General features: G+C 41.7%; 1 protein-coding gene across 4 annotated transcripts in view; it reads left to right on the forward strand.

The window, feature by feature from the left end:
- The window catches only part of pcsk5b (proprotein convertase subtilisin/kexin type 5b), a 602,404-nt gene that overhangs the window by 322,867 nt on the left and 264,238 nt on the right, over positions 1-15,299 (forward strand). For all 4 annotated transcript variants that reach the window (XM_072516608.1, XM_072516609.1, XM_072516611.1 and 1 more), the window contains exons 15-17: positions 2,972-3,071; positions 13,558-13,751; positions 14,814-14,898. In XM_072516608.1, the coding sequence (XP_072372709.1) occupies positions 2,972-3,071; positions 13,558-13,751; positions 14,814-14,898 (379 nt within the window). The remainder of the gene's footprint in view (positions 1-2,971; positions 3,072-13,557; positions 13,752-14,813; positions 14,899-15,299) is intronic.

Genomic DNA, 15,299 nt, shown 5'->3' on the forward strand with positions numbered 1-15,299 from the left:
GAATCGAACCTGGGACCCTGGAGCTGTGAAGCAATCGTGCTATCCACAATGCAATCGTGCTGCCCTTTTTGTTTTAGCAAGTATGTAGCAAACCCAAGAAGTGATGGGAAATCTCTGAACTTCGTTTTATGGATTGAAGCTGGATGATTGGAAGAGGTACCTGTGAAAACATTTTGGTGCTGGTGATCATAATTCAGTTAAATTGATTAGTCATAGATAGATCAGGAGTAAAAGTTCTCAATTGGGGGAAAAAGCCAATTTTACTAAGCTGAGATGTGCTTTACCAAAAGTGCATTGGAAAAAGCTACTTGAGGTAAATCATTGTTTGGGCAGCAGGAGGTATTCATGGAGATGTGATAGATCAGGATGTTCTCAAACAAAAATACAGAGTCTGGGGCGAAATTCTCCTACCCGCCCCGCCACATTTCTGCCCCGACCGGCCGGCGGGAGTCTCCGTAACACCGGCCGGTCAATGGGGTTTCCCATTGTGGGGCAGCCCCACGCCGTCGAGAAACCCCCAGGCGCCGGCAAAACGGAGACTCCCGCCGGCGGAGAATGACGCCCCTGAATCCAGACCACTTTGAATGTCAAGCGGCATGCAGGGTGAGATGAGGCAAAAAAGGGATCCCACAAACAATGGATCATATCTGAGTTCTGTATTACAACCACATCCAGTTGTCAGTGGTGGTGGACAATTAAACATTTAACTGGAGGAAGAGTCTCCACAAATATCCCCATCTTCAATGATGGGGGAGTCCAGCATTTGAGTGCAAAAACTAAGGCTGTAGCATTTCTAGCCACCATCAGCTGGAAGTACGGAGTGGATGATCCATCTCGGTCACCTCCGGAGGTCCCCAACATCACAAATGCCAGTTGTCAACAAATTGAATTCACTTTTCATGATCAAGAAACAGCTAAAGGTTCAGGGTACTGCAAAGGCTATGTGCCCATGCAACATTCCAGCAATGACACTGAACACTTGTGCTCCAGAACAAGCAATACCTGTTGCCAAACTGTCACAGTACGGCTACAACATTGACATCTACCCAGCATTGTGGAAAATTGCCCAGGTATGTCCTGTCCACAAAAAGCAGGATAAATACAATCCAGTCAATTACCACCCTATCAGTTTACTCTGTCATCAGCAAAGTGATAAAATGTCATCAGCCTTGCTACCAAGTCGCACTTACCAAGCATTAATCTGCTCACTGACGCTCAGTTTGGGTTCTGCCAGAGCCACCCTGCTCCTGACCTCATTACAACATTTGTCCAAACATGGAAAAAGAGTTCAACTCAAGAAGTGAGAGTGACCCCTGATATCAAGACAGCATTTGAACGAGTGTGCATCAAGGAGCCATAGCTCAAGGGATGGGGGTTTGGGAGGGCAGTTAACACTGGTTAGAGTCATACCTAGCACAAAGGAAGATGGTTTTGGTTGCTGGAGGTCAATCATTTCAATCCTGGGACATTGCTGCAGGAATTCCTCAGGGTAGTGTCCGAGGTCCAACCATCTTCAATTATTTTATTGATGACAATCCCTCCATCATAAGGTTAATAGTGAGGATATGTGGACAATATTATAACCGCTTAAAACACTAGTTAATCTACAGCTAGGGTACTGTGTACAGTTCTGGTCACATTTGTGGAAGGATGCAATTGCACTGGAAAGTATACCAAGGAGATTTATGAGGATGTTGCCAGAACTGAAAAATGATAGCTGTGATGAAAGATCGGATAAGATGTGGAGCAGGAGAGGCTAAATGGAGGTTTAATTGTGGTGCATGAAATTATAAGGGCCCAGACAGAGTGGATAGGATGGATTAGCAGAAAGGTCAATAATCAAGGGATATAGTTGTGTTTTTTTTAAAGTATCAATTCATTTGTTCCAATTAAGGGGCAATTTAGCATGGCCAATCCACCTACCAGCACATCTTTGGGTTGTGGGGGTGAAACCCACGCAAACACAGGGAGAATGTGCAAACTCCACATGGACAGTGACCCAGAGCCGGGATCGAACCTGGGACCTCAGCGCCGTGAGGCAGCTATGCTAACTACTAGGCCAGCGTGCTGCCCCAAGGGACATAGATTTAAAGGAATTGGTAGGATGAGAGGGGAATTCAAAAATGCTTTCACCTTGAGAGAGGTTGGGATTTAGAACTCACTCCATAAAAGGATGGTAGAGACAGAAGCATGTAATATATTTGAACAGTACTTGGATGTGCACTTGTAGTGTCATAACCTGCAAAGCTATGAGCCAAGAGCTGAAAAGTAGGATTTGGCTGGGTAGATCTTCCTCGGTTGACACAGACATAACAGACTAAATGGTCACTGCCTTTGCCATAAGTTTCTATGTTTTTATGATTCTAGGTCCTGTGGGACTTTCAAGGGTCCATCAAATACCAATGCATGATAGTCATTTCATTATAGGCATTGTACTGATTAGATATTGTGGTAACTAGAATCAGAACTGTTTGATAAAACAAGAATTAAAATCATCGTTCATCAAGTAGTTGTCATCTGGGAATTCCATTCCATTATAGAATTTTGGAATTTACAGTGCAGAAGGAGGCCATTTGGCCATTAAGATTTTCTTTGCTATGATTAAGGTCGTCAGACTGTCATCGGTTGCGTTTATTATCTGTACTCCAAGTTTATCAAGTGTACAAAATGTGCAAGCTCTGTTTTAAGTGGATTTCAATTCCAGTTTCTGCAGGTCTATAAAGAGGGTACTATTCCTACATTTTTCATCTCAAAAAACATTGAAGCGATTTGGGTTGTAGTAAAATAAATTTAGTTATCATTTCCTCTTAGTATTTTCCATTCAGTTAAGTTAATGATGAATGACCAAAGCATGTTTTCTGCTAAAATTCATTCACAGTTTCTGTATTTCCAAGGTTTCTAAATAAAATGTTGCTTCACTAGAGAAAAATTAGATCAGTTAATCAAATAAATTAAACTGTTCATTTTTTAGGATCCTGTGATACTGAATGTAATAATGGCTGCGATGGACCTGGGCCGCAACAATGCATTGAATGTTTGCATTTCTTCCTGAAGTTTAAAAACAATACGAGGTAGGTATGCTAGAATTTGCTAGAAAATAAGAAGCGGGCAGGAATAATTCTAGCTGAGGTTTGGGCTTGTGTGGGGAGTTTAATCCCCTAAAAGTGATGTCAGTTTAGGAAGCCAACATCAATCCTGCCCTTTTCTAGCTTTCACACGGGTAGGTTTGAAGGTGAACAAAGAACGCCCATTTGGCTGTCAGGTAAGGAATTTAAATATTATAATTAATTAAATTCTGTTTCAACCAAGGATTCTACATTTAACTGCCAATTGATCTATTTCCCAAGCTGTGGAGAACTTGCTAGAGTCACTGAGGTGAGTGTACAAATTGTCTTCAGTGAAACTGCAGGCTGGGAAGCCTTTGATAAGTGAAAGTGAAGAGCTGCAGCCATGGCCAGGTGAGCGGCTATAGCTCATAAACCTCCTTCTCAGAAAGTGCTTTAAGTGCTTAACAAATGATTGCCAACTTCATGGAAGTCACTTCACCAATGCTAACCTTCACCACAACATGGGAGCAACTTATACAACTCAACCGTATTCTGACAAGATCCAGTTCCATGGAGGAAAAACCTTCAACACAGAATCTATAGACAGAGGATCAGCGCTCTCAACATATGTGAACACGAGTGTCTCAGGAGGTTCAGAATTTCATAGCAAGGTGTTGCTAATATAGAACATAGAACAGTCCAGCACAGTACAGGCCCTTCAGCCCACAATGTTATGCCGACCATTTATCCTAATATAAGATCAACCTAACCTACACCCCTTCCATATTATGACCCTGGAAGATTTCTGGCTAAACGTTGGTGACAAAATGCCAAGAAATCTTGGAAAAAGTGTCGCCAAAAGAAGCAACAGGGGTGGAGCTGACTCCTCAACATGGCGACCTAATCCTCGAACAGGCACTTGATCCAGCATTCTCCAAGATATTACAGCTGATGACTGCCAATATTATTAAGGGAATTGACCAGAAACTCAGCTTGTGAGTATAGAATATCAGTGTTCATGTTATAGAACTGCAGATACTGGCAAACAGCTTGAGGAACCAGAGGAGAGAATCCTTACTGTTGAAAATGCTACTTCCTTGGTTGAGACCCGCTTGCAATCTTTGGAAAAGCAGATACATGGGGCAGAATTCTCCACCCCCACGCCGAAGTGGCCGCGCCGTCGTGAACGCCGTCGAGGTTCACGACGGTGCGGAACGGCCCGGGTCCCGGCCGATTCAGGCCCTGACAATGGGCCAGTATCGGAGCCGCGTCATCTACCCGCGCCAGGCATTGCCGCCCGCGTAAAAGCGGCGCCGCATAGATGACACAGCCGCCGCCGCATAACGGACGTCATCCGCCAACCCGCGCATGCGTGGTTGCCGTCCTCTCTAAGTCCGCCCCGCAAGAAGATGGCGGACAGATCTTGCGGGGCCACGGAAGGAAGGAGGTCCTCCTTCAGAGAGGACGGCCCGACGATCGGTGGGCACCGATCGCGGGCCACCCCACATCTGAGGTATGCCCCGGTGCAGGATCCCCCCTCGCCCCCCCCCCCCCCCCCCCGCAGGCCGCCCCCCCCCCCCCCCAGCATTCAAGCACCGCTCACGACTGCAGCGACCAGGTGTGGACGGCGCCGGGGGGAACCCGCCGTTTTGGCCTGGCCGCTCGGCCCATCCGGGCCTCAGAATAGCGGGGGTGCCGGAGAATCGCCATTTTGGGTGTCTCCGGCCTGCGGCCCGTGAAACTCGACCGGGCCGTTCCCGCCTCTTGGGAGAATCGCGGGAGGGCGTCGGACCGGCGTCCCCGGAAACTTTGGCGGCCCAGGCGATTCTCCCAACCAGCGTGGGAGTGGAGAATCGCACCCATGGTATGTCAGAATTCCTGGACGATCTGGAAAACCGAGGCTGGAGGAAAAATGTCCAGGTTGTCATTTTCCAAAAGGAGCTTGAGGGTAAGCTCCCAGTTAAATATTTTGAGAGCTGCTACCATGTTTTCTTAATCTGGATGCAAAAGCTGGGTGCATTAAGTTAGAAAGGGCACATCGTATCCTGTCTTGATGCCTAGGGGAAATCAGCATACCCAGTCCATAATTATTGGTTTTCATGACTTTGAAGATGGCCAAAGAGTATTGGAGGCAGCTGGACATAATGGGGCCTTGCTCAATGATGGAGCAAAGGTCTCTTTCTTCCAAGATTTCTCAGCGGCAAAACAACATTGACACAAGGGCTTTGATGAAGTTAGAAAACAGTTGAAGGCTATCTGAGTGCAATATTCCCTACTATTTACTGCTACACTGAGGGTGATATCCGACAACTCTGTAAAGACGTTCAACAATCCGGCTAAGGCCATGGCCTTTGCGAACTCCTTGGAGGGCAATCATTTGGAGCAGCAATCTGCAGTTCACTGTAAATTCTGAACTCACTTTTCATTATAATTTCTTCCTGATTCTGTTATTTATCATGCTGATAGGCGTGATTTAGTAACTGAACACTACAGTGAATGTTTTAACCGTAAGAATACCAGGGACCTCAATTTATCCTGCATGGAAAACATCCCTCAGCAAGCTCCTTCTAGTTAAGGGCTGGGCTATGCAGATTGTATGGTACTAGAGCTTTCCTCTTCTAATCCGTATGTCTATAATAGTAGCATATGCTTTACAGTCTCCTTTGATTTCATTATGAAAAATATGAGTGGAGCCACTGCTGGAAGTTGGATGAGTGGCTTAAGTCTTAATGGGAAGGGTTGGAATGCAGAAAGGGCATTTGGCATTCATCCTTATTGTGGTATATCTTACCACCATGCTTTTTAGGGGAAAAACACCTTGATGTAATGAAGGAAAGTTGGAAGTATAGCCCTATAGATCTTCACATTTGGTGAGGAACACCCACTTGGGACTAATGGCTTTGCGTATTTGTTGTATTTTGTTTTTGTTTTGGGATTAAAGAATGGTCAACTGGTTCCTGCAGGGGCACGGGCAGGTCTCCTATCCCAGAAAAATAATTTATTATGTGTCACTGGCGCTTCTAGTATAGCTGAAGATGGGAGAGGTATATTTTACTGCATGCCTGTGTGGGGTGCGAAAATCTCTGGCTTGTAAGCTGTTTTTCTCTTTGTGTCAATATTGTATACTCTTTTTGGCTGAAAAAGTAATAGCAGTTGCTACTTTGAAACTTTGCTCCTGGAATATGCGGGGAGTACATCATCCTATTTAAAAAAAAAAGGATTTTGTATTTCCTAAAAAAGGAGAAAATTGACATAGCTTTATTGCAAGAAACTCGTTTAGATGCCGAGGAGCACCTAAAATTGAATAGGGAATGAGTGGGGCAAGTATTTTTTGCCTCATTCTCAGCTTGAGTATAGAATATCAGTGTTCATGTTATAGAACTGCAGATACTGGCAAACAGCTCGAGGAACCAGAGGAGAGAATCCTTACTGTTGAAAATGCTACTTCCTTGGTTGAGACCCACTTGCAATCTTTGGAAAAGCAGATACATGGTATGTCAGAATTCCTGGACGATCTGGAAAACCAGTCACCAACGTTTAGCCAGAAATCTTCCAGGGTCACTGAGGTGTTGCAGTGTTCGTCAATAAAAGTGTGCCTTTTAGAATGGAGGACATTGTGCAGGATAAGAGGAGTAGATATGTGATCACCAAGTTGCTATTGTATGGGGAATATGTCTATAGTCCCCCAAATTATTCCTTTGATTTTTGTAACCAAAGTCTACATAGACTTGGTTTTGTAGGTGGGGTTTTCCTTTATAAGATTCCTTTATAATTGGGGACTTCAACTGTCATCTTACTCCTTTGATGGGCAAAACTCCTCGTAACAAGGAATCCTGCACCCCCCTCTAAAAAACAGGCAAAGGCATTGGCATCGGTCTGTGAGGAGGTAGGGTATTTGCATCCTAAGGATAAAGAGTTCACTTTTCTGCTTCCCCCCCCCCCCCCCCAAAGTCATTCTAAAATTGACTATTTTTTCAGCCCAAACACAATCCTACACTCTAGCTTCCTGCTCTATAGATAGCATTGTATTCTCTGTTCTCCGATCATGTGCCTGTCTCCCCGAACAGGTGCCGAAATGTGGTGACTAGGGGCTTTTCATAGTAACTTCATTTGAAGCCTACTTGTGACAATAAACGATTTTCAGGGTCTTCGAGATTTGTTGCATTGTTTCTCAGGGATCATAACTTTGTCTCGTATTTGAAGACTGAATTTGATGTATTTTACTCAGCCAATTCTCTGTCTGATGTAAGCCCCTCAACCCCGTGGGAAACCTACAAAGCTTTTGCTCGGGACTTGATCATTTCATATACAGCCAACAAAAGGCATAAAATGCTAGAGTGACAGCACCGGTTGGAACTAAATTTGAAAGAAATGTAGGGTGAGTAATGCAGGAATCCTAGCTAACTTGTTGAAATAAATTACCAAAATTCAAACGGCACTGGACTCCTTGGTTGACTCGATTTGCTGAGGAGGAAAGTTTGCTGAACATGGGATATATGAGTTTGGAAACAAACAGAGTAGATCCAACTTTTCTTACTAGGAAGAGAGCTAACTCTCGGGCTATTCCCTCTGTACTCAACTCCAATTGTAATAGGGTGATTAAGACAGAGAGCTTTAATAAGGTGTTTAACGGCTTTTACGCGGACTTGCATAAAACAGACGAGTCTGGAGACGCATTGACATACATGAAGGTTTGTTCTCCTCCCTTAAACTTTCAACAATTTCAGGTCGATCCTGAATGCTCCCATTTCTAGGGAGAGGTGGCTCTTGCCCTGCGGCAGCTTCAGTCTGGTAATGCACAGGGACATGATGTTTTTGGACGTAAATTGTATAAAGAATTTAAAGACTTGCTGGCATATCCTTTGATTGGTATGTATAACCACTCATTTGAAGCAGGTCTGCAATTGCTTTGTGAATTGAATATTTCCTTAATTTTGAAGGCAGACAAGAACCCTGAAGAGTTTGCATCCTATATCTGCAAATCTCGCTCCTAAATGTAGACTTGAAATTGTTATCTAAAGTGCTGGCGCAGCAATTCAGGGCAATCTGACTGGGTTCATCAAGGGCCGGAATTTATGTAACAATGTCAGAAGGTTCTTAAATATCATTCAGATCTTTCAAAATAGGGCATTAGATGGTTTAGTGATCTCTTTGGATGCTGAAAGAGCTTTTGACCGGGTGAAATGGAATGAAATTATTTACTTTATATTCTACAGAAGTTTGGGTTGGTAGGGAAATTAGTTAATTGGATACAAGTGCTTTATAAAAGTCTATTGGTGCCAGTTCTTCCTAGTGGTTATAGATCTGATAATTTTAGTCTCCAGCGAGGGACTAGGCAAGGCTGCCCTTTGTCCCCATTATTGTTCGCAATAGCTTTAGAGTCCCTAGAAGAGGCAATTAAAAATGACTAGCAAGTCGGGAGGGGGGAGGGGGGTAAAACTACGGGAAAAATAATGGTGGTGTAGTTCTGATATGTAAGGCTGACATTAGGTTGGTAGTGAGAGGTGATAGGTTCAATGGAGAAATAGGTTGAATCCATTTGGGTGGAAATTAGAAATTGTAAGGAGAAAAGGTTGCTGATAGGCGTAGACGATAGGCCACCACAATAATAACATCTCGGTCAGGTGGGCAATAAACAAAGAAATAACTGATGGATGTAAAAATGCATTTTTCTTGGGGGATTTTAATCTATATGTCGATTAGTCAAACCACACTAGTTCAGAATATAAAAATAGATAGCAAAAGTTTCTACAAATATATAAAACGAAAGAGAGTGGCTAAGGTAAACATTGGTCCTTTAGAGGATGGGAAGGGGGATTTAATAATGGGAAATTAGGAAATGGCCAAGGCATTGAACAGGTATTTTGTGTCAGTCTTCACAGTGAAAGAGCAAGTAACATGCCAATAATTGATGGCAAGCAGGCTACGGCCGGTGAGGATCTAAAAATGATCATTATCACTAAGGAGGTAGTGTTGGACACGCTAATGGGGCCAAAGGTAGACAGGTCTCCTGGCCCTGATGGATTGCAACCAAGGTTCTAAAGAGATGGCGGGGAAATTGGGCAGCATGGTGGTTAGCACTGTTGCTTCACAGTGCCAGGGTCGCAGGTTCAATTCCCGGCTTGGGTCATTGTCTGTGCAGAGTCTGTGCGTTCTCCCAATGTCTGCGTGGGTTTCCTCCGGGTGCTCTGATTTCCTCCCACAAGTCCCGAAAGACGTGCTGTTAGATGACTTGGACATTCTGAATTATCCCTCCGTATACCCGAACAGGCGCCGGAGTGTGGCGACTAGGGGATTTTCACAGTAACTTCATTGTAGTGTTAATGTAAGCCTACTTGTGACAATAATAAACATTATTATTAAATAGCAAATGCACTTGTGATAATTTACCAAAATTCGCTGGACACTGGGGCAGTTCCGGCAGATGGGAAAACAGCAAATGTGACGCCATTGTTAAAAAAGGAGGTAGACAAAAGGCGTGTAACTATAGGCCAGCTAGCTTAACTTCTGTAGTGGGGAAAATGCTTGAATCTATCATCAAGGAAGAAACAGCGAGACAACTGTATAGAAATTGTCCATTGGGCAGTCTCAACATAGGTTCATGAAAGGCAGGTCATGTTGCACTAATTTACTGGAATTCTTTGAGGACATTATGAGCGTGGTGGACATTGGGGAACCGGTGTATCTGGATTTCCAAAAGGCATTCGACAAGGTGCCGCAGCAAAGGCTGTTGCATAAGATAAGGGTGCAGGGCGTTACGGGTAATGTATTAGCATGGATAGAAGATTGGTTAACTAACAGAAAGCAAAGGGTGGGGATAAAATTGTGTTTTTCTGGTCGGTGATCAGTAGCTAGTGGTGTGCCTCGGAGATCAGTTTTGGGACTGCAATTGTTTACAATTTACATCGATGATTTGGAGTTGGGGCCTAAGTGTAATGTGTCAAAGTTCACAGATGACACTAAGATGAGTGGTAGAGTAAAGTGTACAGAGGACACAAAAGTCTGCAGAGGGATATAGATAGTTTAAGTGAGTGGCAAAAATCTGGCAGATGAAGTACAATATTGGTAAATGTGAGGTCATCCATTTTGGTAGGAACTAGAGCAAAATGGACCATTATTTAAATGGTTAAAAAAATTGCAGCATGCTGCTGTGCAGAGGGACCAAGGTGTCCTTGTGCATGAATCACAAAAAGTTGATTTGCAGGTGCAGCAGGTAATTAGAAAGGCAATCCTTCAAAATATAATTTTGTCCTGAATTGCTAGAGGGATGGAGCAACAGGGAGGTTATCTTGCAGCTCTATAGGGTGCTGGTGAGGCTACACCTGGAGTACTGTGTACAGTTTTGGTCTTCTTACTTGAAAAAGGATGTACTGGCACTGGAGGGGCTGCAGAGAAGATTCACTAGGTTGATTCGGGAGATGAGAGGATTGGCTTATGAGGAGGGACTGAGTAGACTGAGCCTATACGCATTGGAATTTAGACGAATGAAGGGGGATCTTATAGAAACATATAAAATTTTGAAGGGAATAGTTAAGATAGAAACAGGGAGGTTGTTTCCACTGGTGGATGAAACTAGAACTAGGGGGCAGAGCCTCAAAATAAGGGGGAACAGATTTAGGACTGAGTTGAGGAGGAACGTCTTCACCAAAAGAGTTGTGAATCTGTGGAACTCTGCCCAGTGAAGCAGTTGAGGCTACCTCATTAAATCAATTTTACAAAATCTGAGGTTATGCTTTTGGGGAAGGCTTAGAGGGTGACCTTTGACAATTTCCCATTTCGATGGTTCCCCTTGGGGCTTATTTATTTGGGTATTTTTGTTACCCCCCCCCCCCCCTTTTTCAGACATTTGTATCGGGTAAACCTCCCCCCTTTACTTGCAACTATCAAGTGGGACCTACTTCGTTGGTCCCCCTACCGATATCGTGGCTGGGTAGGATGGCACTGATTAAGATGAATATGTTGGCTAGGTCATTATATCCTTTACAGATGCTGCTAATCTTGCTTTCTGCTAAGGTCCAAAAGGAAATTAATGGGATGCTCAGTTCCTTTGTATGGAACAAAGATAAACCTTGCCTAAAACTAGCTAAGATGCAGGTTCCCGGTTCAAAGGGGGGTTAGGGATGCCGAATATCAAAATGCATCAGTTAGCTTCTCAGCTTAGATTCATACAAGAATGGGTCAAAGAGGATCCTTCCTCTATTTGGCTTGATATTGAAGCTGCACATGTGTGCTCTCGTCCTTACTGCTCCTGTTTTTTTCAGGGATTTCAAAACTGTTCCTGTCAAGTGTAAAAATCCTATAATCATTCGCATTCTGAGCATGGTGAATGGTCCGTGAGGTGGAAGGGAGATTTAATTTCAATTCCGTTCTCTCTCTCATTAAGAATAATCTGGATTTCCCACCGGGTCTTAAGACATGGATTTGATACATGGAGGGATAGAGGTCTTAATAAGTTTGGTGATATGTTTAGTGGTGCCTCCTTGTTATCTTTTGAGCAACTATGTCAACAATTTGATATCCCAAGATATTCCTGTATCCTGTAACTCAAACTGTATCCTTGAAGAAGCATATCTGCATCTCAGTGCTAATGTCTCTCTGGTGGAAAAATAAATTCTGATATCCCGGATAATCAGCAAGTTTTATGACACTTTATGTTCTAGATACTGTGTGAATATTTTAGAGACTCTACAGTCTTGGGAAAAAAGACTTCACCATGAATGTTAAGGAATGTTCCCGAACCAGCCTCCCCAAACAGGTGCTGGAATGTGGCAACTGGGGGCTTTTCACACTAACTTCATTTGAAGCCTACTTGTGACAATAAGCGATTTTCATTTCATTTCATTTTCAAGAGACTTTGGGTAATGTATGGGAAAATGCCAATAGATTCTCAATCTGTAATAGAACAAAGGAGGCTCAGTTTAAAATATTACACTGTCTGCATTCACACCAAGTTTAAGACACAGTTTTGACGCTACTGTATCCTCACTGTGCTAGAAGCGCAAAGTAGTTAAGGGAGATTACTCCCATTGTGTTTGGTCCTGTGTCAAAATTAAATCCTACTGGTCTGGTGTACTGGAGCTTGAGTAGATATTTGATACAGCCTTAGAATTTGATGTTTTGTACTTAATCCTGGGACTCCCAGGTAGAAAGATAATTGACGCTACTGAAAAAAGGCTGTATAATAACTTAACGTTTGAAGGAAGGAAGAACATTCTCTGCTCCTGGATGAGTGATAAATATCCTTCAGCACAGAATTGGCATTAAATTATCATGGAATTCCCAACCTATATTCTCCAATCCAAATAGGATTTATTCCAAAAATATGGGGCCTCTATTTCAAATATATATCCACAATGACTGACTTGCTCCTACAAGGATATCCATAAGCTATGTGATACTGCCTTAAACATGCTGTACGCGAGGGTGTCCACCATTCGTTTTGTATAAATGGACGCAATGGTTAAGCTGAACAAATCTTATAGCGAGATAGACAACTATGTTGGGGTTAAAATGTATATCTGTATTTTAATGGGGTCTTCAGAAGAGCCTATCTGAGACTGCAGCTTCAGTATTTTTCAGATCAGCAAAATAAAAGCTCATTTCATGAGTACGTTTGACCAAGTTTGTATAAGGAAATTTTAGCTCCTGAACCTCAGTATCATCCATTAAGTCCGAAGAATTCCTGCAATTAGCCACCAGTAAAATGCAGTGTCCCCTTCTTGGAGAAACTTCATAATTGGGAATTGTAATGTGCAAATGTCTGTTGCCTACTAAAATGGATATGTTGCGGCCTATCTTAACCAAGCTTTGACAACCAAAGTAAAGAATATATAACTTCTATTATCACTGCTTTCAGTTTTCTGGGTCTTATTACACTTGGCATGTAGGACTACTTTATTTTGTTCTTCTTAAAGTAGTGAAATCTCTAAATGGTTTGCTGGTTTAACAGACCAAGGTGTGCCGTTATATTCTTCAGAGTGGTTTCGTGCTTTAATTCACCAGCTGCAAATCTAGGATACTTAAATTTCTCTTTAATGGAAACTTATTTTCTTTTCTTTTTAAATAAGTACACATGGCTTAGAAATTTTCCAATTCAGTTGAATGAAATTTCATTTGTGGGTCATTAATTACAGAGGAAAATTCTATATTTTATTCAAAGGAAATTTATAATTATAAATTAATAAATAGATATGGTTACATCTGAATATCTTCTATGGAGGTAAGATTAGAAGATGTTAATTTAAAATCACTGAGATCACTGAAAATATGGGGCAACGTTCTTGACTTGGGGGAATATTATTTTTAAATAATCCAGCTGGATTGTGTCGATATATTTTAGAGTTGTGTGCTTAAATAAAATTGAATTGACTAATAGCACAGTAATAGTCCGCTTTGCTCTGTGGTGGGTCACTTCCTTCCTTTGGGTTTGAGGATTTTTTTGCCACTGTCCCTCCCTTAAAAAAGGATGACAGATTCCAAGTCTAATCATGATCATTTGCTATGAATGCAGAATGTGTGTTCCTGAATGTCCAAGAGGATTCTTTGGTGATGAGAAGAAACGCTGTAAAAAGTGCTGGTCAATCTGTGAGACTTGTGTAGGAAGCCGTAGTGACCAGTGTATTTCCTGTAAAAATGGCTACCACTTGAATGAAGAGACAAATGTCTGCATACCCAACTGCTCAGACAGTTCTTACCTCGATAAAGGTAAGATTTCATTTTTTTAGTTATCAAATGACTTACTGGCAATTGCTACAGATTCTTAAATTTGATAAATACGTGTTATGTTGACTCCCACTACACTTGCTTGAGCAAACTGATATTTCTATTCCTGTGGTTTCAGTTCAGCATCATTGATCTCGAAACTGTGGGTGCTTTCTCCTTTTCAGCTACTGGACCTGGTGGTGAATTGCCAAAGCATTCATCCATTCCCAGACTAATCTGCATATTTCTGTTTCCCTTATCTATTAAGTTGTGGTTGAAATCATTTTTGATGACACTTCTTGATCGCTTAGTTCATGAGTTTGCTGTTTATTGTTCTAAATATATGATTTTATAATTCCTATGTTTTAGGAAATAACTTTTAGGTTGGAAATTAATTTTAACTATCAATAAATAAAATTTTTGAGGAACTAGCATTTATAGTTCAAAGGATAACCTTTAATTATTTAATAAGGCCAGAGTTAGAAAGGAGAACACTTAAACAATAGGTAACATTTATTGTTTAAGGTTTCTCCTTTCTATACAGGGTCAGAAGAACTATAGTTATTTCAATGTGGCATTTAAATTATTCATGTAGTTTCACATCAAATTAGGTTAAAAACAACTTGTAGGCACCGGGCCTTTAGATGAAACCGCTAAGTCTAGTGAGAGCACCATTATTTCCATTAGAGATATAAATTGTTCATGAAGGTTGCAGAATCAAAGGGTTGTTTTGAAGTTAAAACGTAATTAGTTTAAAATCAGCCCATGAACTGTTAGCACAGTAAAAATTATGTGGCATTCTGTGAACAGCTGCTTCTTAATACTGGAAGGCAGGAACTCTTTTTTTTCCTAAACAGATTAATTTATTTAGCCTGTAAAGCTTCTCACTACACATTATGCATGGATGACAAAATAGTCAAGAGTTAATAGACAGGTGGTCCGAGGAACAATGCCATATGATCTTACCAGGCTATGAATAATTTCTCTGCTTTACAAAATTTATTTCTCCTTTCCACCACCACACCAAATTTCAGTTCATCTTCTGTCTTTCTTGTCTCTTTCTAGATGAAAATATGTGTCGAAGGTGTAGTGAAAACTGCAGGAAATGTAGTGCATTCCACCATTGTACAGATTGCAGACCAGGTTGGAGGTAAGAACAAAAATTATTTTTTTCTCATTGTCTCTAGGTAAGCTACAAAAGTCTCCAAACTGTAAATACATTTCTATGTCGAATCCCAAAGTAACATTATGGTCCTGTTTTCAAAATTTGATAGTAGGTCAACTTAATTGTTGCTGGTATGGCACAAGTCTTTAGATTTATAAGCATTTTTCTTGTGGTACATTTTTATATGTACCAATCAAAGTTTTCATATTCGATTGAAATACAGTTCACTTGAGCTTTTGTCGAATTTACTAAATTTGCATTGCAATATCCCTCATTTAAAAATTACTTGCATTATTAGTGGCTTCCATGGTAAATTTGCAACACTGTATTCCCAAGTGTAGTTCAAAACATGTGTCATGTTTGGTGATCTAACAGTGCATTGGTAA

This window comes from Scyliorhinus torazame, chromosome 9, assembly GCF_047496885.1.
Source record: "Scyliorhinus torazame isolate Kashiwa2021f chromosome 9, sScyTor2.1, whole genome shotgun sequence".
Taxonomy (NCBI): domain Eukaryota; kingdom Metazoa; phylum Chordata; class Chondrichthyes; order Carcharhiniformes; family Scyliorhinidae; genus Scyliorhinus; species Scyliorhinus torazame.